General features: G+C 35.8%; 1 protein-coding gene across 1 annotated transcript; it reads left to right on the top strand.

Annotated features, from left to right (window-relative positions):
- Positions 1–224: 224 nt before the first annotated feature.
- Positions 225–4,859, top strand: LOC118598500. The gene is made up of 4 exons (XM_036211235.1): positions 225–608; positions 2,659–2,713; positions 3,297–3,461; positions 3,530–4,859. The coding sequence occupies exons 3-4, from the start codon at positions 3,378–3,380 to the stop codon at positions 4,268–4,270; spliced, it is 825 nt and encodes a 274-aa protein (XP_036067128.1). The 5' UTR covers positions 225–608; positions 2,659–2,713; positions 3,297–3,377; the 3' UTR covers positions 4,271–4,859.
- The last annotated feature ends 445 nt before the right edge of the window (positions 4,860–5,304 follow it).

The following is a 5,304-nucleotide window of genomic DNA, read 5'->3' as shown; positions in this document are numbered from 1 at the left end:
GTGGCGATTGAACTGACTTCATTAAAGTGAATTGACCTCATACATTCACTCACAGGATTACTTTTAGGCAACTTCCTTTTCTGAATTTTCTTATTTTATTGAGTCATAAGCACACAGTCTAACAATACAGCAGCTGGATGACTTGTTAAGACTTATTTAATGGGTGTTCGCAATTGTGCATTTTTCCGGAAAGTTACATTTAACATTTAGATTTAATATTGGGGGTTCATGCTTAAAGTTAACTTTGATATTAAACGTTTAAACTTAACATTAGCTACATATTTAGCTAAAATCAGAATGCTTTTAAATTACACATAAAGCACATTTTTCTGATGAATTCTGATATAAAGGTCAAAAAAGCAACAAACATTGAAAAAGTTTTCTAAATTTCACAAAACTGTCAGCAATTTTTTATATGGATACATGATACCTTCACCACCTCATATTTACCAAATGCACTAACATGAAATAATACAACTGAAATAGTCTTTTTTTTTCCCTAACAGTTTTTTTGTTTTTCATCTTTACAGTTCAGGATCTGATCTGCATAAACCAAAAAATTGCTTGCCTCCTGAAACCCTTACTTCGGGGATCTATGAGGAAAAAAGGTATTTAATTTGACTTTTTTTTATTTGCATTATTGTATTTTTATAATTTTAGTGCACAAAGAAAAAAAAATAAAAGATAAAAAACTTTTATCTGTGAGCCAAGATCTTGCCCATGTAATCAGTTTCAGGAAAATTTTATGACCAAATTACTCTAAAACAATCAACCAGATTTTTAAGAATTTTAATCGTTTTTAGAGTTTTTATATCGGGTAATAATTACCTGCCAAGAGTGATGGTGTAGCTTTTTATAGTAAACTTTCAAGGGTTAAGCGGGCATTCAGTGGGCTGGCCTGCTACGCTAGCCAGTCACTCGGTGGACAGCATATTGAGTCCTACTGCCCAGGGGACGGCAGAGCTTGCAGGGTTGCCTCCCAGGCTGCCGGTCCTTGGACAACAGCGCTAATGTGGGTAATTCCAGGTGGGGCCAACACAGAAACTGTGGACAAACCCAACTGGGGGCCACATTTTCCAACCAACTTTTGCTTGCTTTGATACCAGCTATGATATGTAACCGTAGGTATCAATATACCTAAGTTTAAACATGATCAGAATGCTCAGTTAAATATTAGAGCTGTCAGGCGATTAAAATTTTTAATCGCGATTAATCGCATTTTGTCCTGAGTTAACTCGCGATTAATCGCAAATTGATATGTGGCCTTTTTTTAAGGAAAAAAATGTGGAATTTAACAGTATAACAGTTTAACAATTTAACAATTTAAGAGTTCTTCATTAATTATGAAAACAAGAATGGCAAAATTAATAGTTTTCATCAGAACTACTTTATTTTGTAACATTGTATTGAGATAAACTTTCTTAACAATAAAAGGCTGTAACATAAAATGCCTAACAAAAGCCCAAGTGCAAGTGAGGGGCATTTTAAATTCTAAACTTCAATCAACGTTCAGTAAAATAAAATAAAAAACATCAAAAATAACATTTCCATAACACTTTCATGTTCATTTTTTGTCAGGGCCAAATCTTTTCCTTCTCTGCTGAACTACAGTAATAAATGAAATAGAGATTTATCATTTCCAATTAACTTTTGTTTTTTAAAACATTAAAGACTGAGAAAAGCGGGATACACTGTGGATAGTTTGACAGTCTGTTAGTGCCGCCGCGTTCTCTGGCTGCAGCTCAGCGGAGTTCACGTGATGAATATGCCGGCAGACAGACCGCTATGCTGTGGCTGGATCACGCTTAAACCTCCAGAACATTTAAAACGTCCCCCGGTCCGCTTGCTGTTCGGAACGTCGGGGGTGCGCAGCTCTCGGGACGCGGCACCGGACGCGAGCCGGTACCACCAGACGTGGTACTGGACCACGCGAACCGGAGCCACGTTAGAGTGCAGGAGCTCTCCAGGTCCTAGCGCCGGCCGGCTTTAGCTAGCAGCTCGGAGGTTGGAGACCCGCCCGTGAACTAGTGAGAGCAGCCGGTGAGTTAAAGGGCGGGACGCCCGCGCGCGCGGTATGGAAAGGCACGTATGAGAAAGTCCGCGATTAATGCGTCAAAAAAATTGTCGGCGTCAAAGACACGTCAGATTAATGCGTTTTTAACGCGACAAATCTGACAGCCCTATTAAATATACAGAAAAAAATGTAACACCGGTCTTATATGAGCCGCCCACTGCCGCAAGAAAGGCAGAGGTATTGTCTGGAACTTCAATGTACTGAATGGAGTTGAAGTGATTGACATGTCCTAAGAAAAATAAACTTTCAATGAAACTTGGCACTGGACTGAAGAACCAATTGCAGCAGCTTCTTTTGGTTTCGGTAGAACCGTGTAAATCATAATTGTTCCTACTGGAACCAAATTTCTGTGCCCAACCAGATTTACCAAACACATCTAAAACGTTTGCTTATAAAATAATTAACACTATTATCTTTACAGTAATTTTACCTGAACTTTCATATATTTATGATTCCACTTGGAGCTATATGATCCAAATTCCTAAATCTTCCTCATTTACATTTTAATAAAAGCAGTTTGACAAGTTTAGACATTGTTGCTTACATTCTCTTCATTACTTCCATAACATTTTGTCTATTTTCAGTGACATCTGGTCTGCTGGATGCATACTCCTTGAGCTATGTACCAAAAAAATAGTGGTAAGTTGGAAACCAGTGTTATGTATCTTTCCATATTACACAATTTAATATTTATCTCGACACATTGTCTACAATTAAATAGATAATAAACAAATAAATGAATGAGATACCACTAACTTCAGTCAAATTCTTTGACCAAAATCAATGCAAACACATTCATTATTTATCAGGCTTTTAGAACTCTAGTCTAAATAATAATGAATTCCTTTTAACAGAGAAACAAATTTATTTGTTGTACTTTTTATTTTAAGCAATAACAACAACCAGCAGTAAAGTCAATTTGGACAAGGCCTAAGTTCAGATAAGAAACTAAGTTTATCTTTGTAGTGGGTTATATATTTTTTCACAGTGGTTTACTATTTAACATGATGTAGAAATATCAGATGTGTAGAAAATAAGGATAACAAACTACAATTTCCCTATTTTTATGGCTTTAAATGTTTCTGTTGCAAATAGTTGTAGCTTGGATTATCTGAGAACCAAGCATTCACATAGCAATTAACATTAAAAATGTATTATTCTTACAGTGATGATTCAGAAAATAGGAGGTTGTTCTTTAGGTGAAAATTGGTGTCATCCTCAGTTCTCCCCAGTTCATCCAAGAATAGCAGATGATCATTTCCTAAAAGGGTTCTCTCAAGAGCTTCGTCAACTTCTGCGTGAAATGCTGCAAAACAATCCTAAAGACAGACCAACAGCCGCAGAAGTCCTTGCACGCCTCTTTGCTTTCACAAGTCTGACTAAAAAGGTATGATCTTCTATCATTGTTCTATTGAAGTTATATCCTTAATCAACAGTAACTAATACCTGTTTTAGAGCAAAGCAAAAGTGGAGAAGATCCAGAAAATGTTGAAAGCACTGCGGGCTCTGGCTGATGGTTTGGAGAAAACTCATCTGGGCACTACCATTGGCAGTCTGACTGGAGGAGTGATTGGAATAGTTGGAGGAATTGCAACATTGGGGGTTACACTTGCCCCAGTTACTCTTGGAGGTTCCTTTTTGGCTGCAAGTTTGGGGATAGGTTTAGTCGGAGGAATTACTGCTGGTACTTCAAATATCACAAAATTAGTCAAGCATAAGTTTCAGCGTAAAGTAATTGAGAGTTTGCTCACAGAATTGGGTCTGGTGATTGCAGCAGTTGTCACATGGCTCATGGAGAGAAACTCTGGATTAGAGATCTCACAATCTCAACCCATTTTAGAAAATGAGGATAGTTTTGAAGATAAAGCCATGAAGAGCTTAACCACCATGGGTAAAACAACACATCGCATTTTAGTTCGAAGTTTATTCCTTAATGGACTTTTTAAGACTGCCAAAACTGCAGGACAAGCATCCAGAGTGGCGCAGGTGGCCAAGGCGGCAACATGTGCTCTCACTGGTATATTCATTGCTGTTGATGTTTTCTGTGTTGTCATGGATGCAAAAGAAATTCATTGTGCCAGGCAGGCTTCCTCTAATAAGAATGATGAATCAGAAATTATTACATTTATAAAAGCAATCCACAAGCATTCCGATGACCTCCAAATACTTGTGGATTTGCTGAATAGCATGATTTAATCAATACTTTTACTTGGAATTCACTCAAAAAAGTATACTAATTTAAGGATGACTTTGATCACATTCAAACAATTGGAACTTCTCAAACTTTATGTCCCTATGCAGTAATTATGGTAGGGAACATTCAAATTTTTACCATGGCTTTAGCGGTTTAAGAAAAAGTCTGAGACTTTTATATATCTGGAAATATGTTAAAACATGCTTTAACTTGTGCTGAGATTTTTTATATGAAAATGATCAAACTGCTTGTTTCAAATGTAGAGGACATAATGTTCATGCAATAATTAACTTAATAGTGTGAACATTTATTATTCAAATATAGAGCACATATGTGGTTTGGTCAAAATGTCTGTTACTTCCCAAACTATATTTCTTGATAAGTAAAATGCAGGGCAACTGCAAAGAATGACATGTGGAAATAGGAATTTGCCTAAAAAGTTTTAAAAGGACTTGTGTTAATATTCTCTGACAGAATCACTGCAGTATCCATTGCAATGTAAATTTTATCATTTTATACACCTAAATCCATGACAAGACACAAAAATTCCATCAAGACAAGCTGAGATGAATATCTTGCTATAAATGACCTTTTGCCACAAATGAATGTTTTAAATGTCTATTATTTTGTTTTAGCATGTTAAACAAGAACAAGCTGACACGAAAAAGACAATTACATTTATATATCTCTACATATGAAATCTCTATAATCTCTGTGATTTTGTGAGTATTTTGATTGCATATTTAGATAGCTTAATCGTTTTTAGATAAACTGTATGTTATGATTTATTTGTGTTAATCTTGATTAAAGTTGTGACTTATTTTTATTTGGCATTAAGATTTGTAATGCTTATGTTTGAACTCTCTTAAGCTTAATTCATTTCCCTTCAAACAATGTAAACACTCTTTTATCATAGACACTTGTCATGATTGTCTATGTTTTTACATCCCCTCTGCTTTTACCAGTGAAATTTTTTTGTCACATCACATCATTGAATTCTTAAAACATTTAAGAAAAGTAACTGTGAGCATGTTAA

This window comes from Oryzias melastigma, unplaced genomic scaffold, assembly GCF_002922805.2.
Source record: "Oryzias melastigma strain HK-1 unplaced genomic scaffold, ASM292280v2 sc01479, whole genome shotgun sequence".
Classification (NCBI taxonomy): Eukaryota; Metazoa; Chordata; class Actinopteri; order Beloniformes; family Adrianichthyidae; genus Oryzias; species Oryzias melastigma.
Note: the sequence above shows the minus strand (reverse complement) of the source record. Positions and strands in the feature narration are given on the sequence as shown.

Bases quoted from the DNA above. Each gene is read 5' to 3' on its own strand.
- LOC118598500 (XM_036211235.1), top strand. From the start codon at position 3,378: ATGCTGCAAAACAATCCTAAAGACAGACCAACAGCCGCAGAAGTCCTT. The intron at 3,462-3,529 runs GTATGATCTTCT...TACCTGTTTTAG, and splicing joins TCACAAGTCTGACTAAAAAG to AGCAAAGCAAAAGTGGAGAA.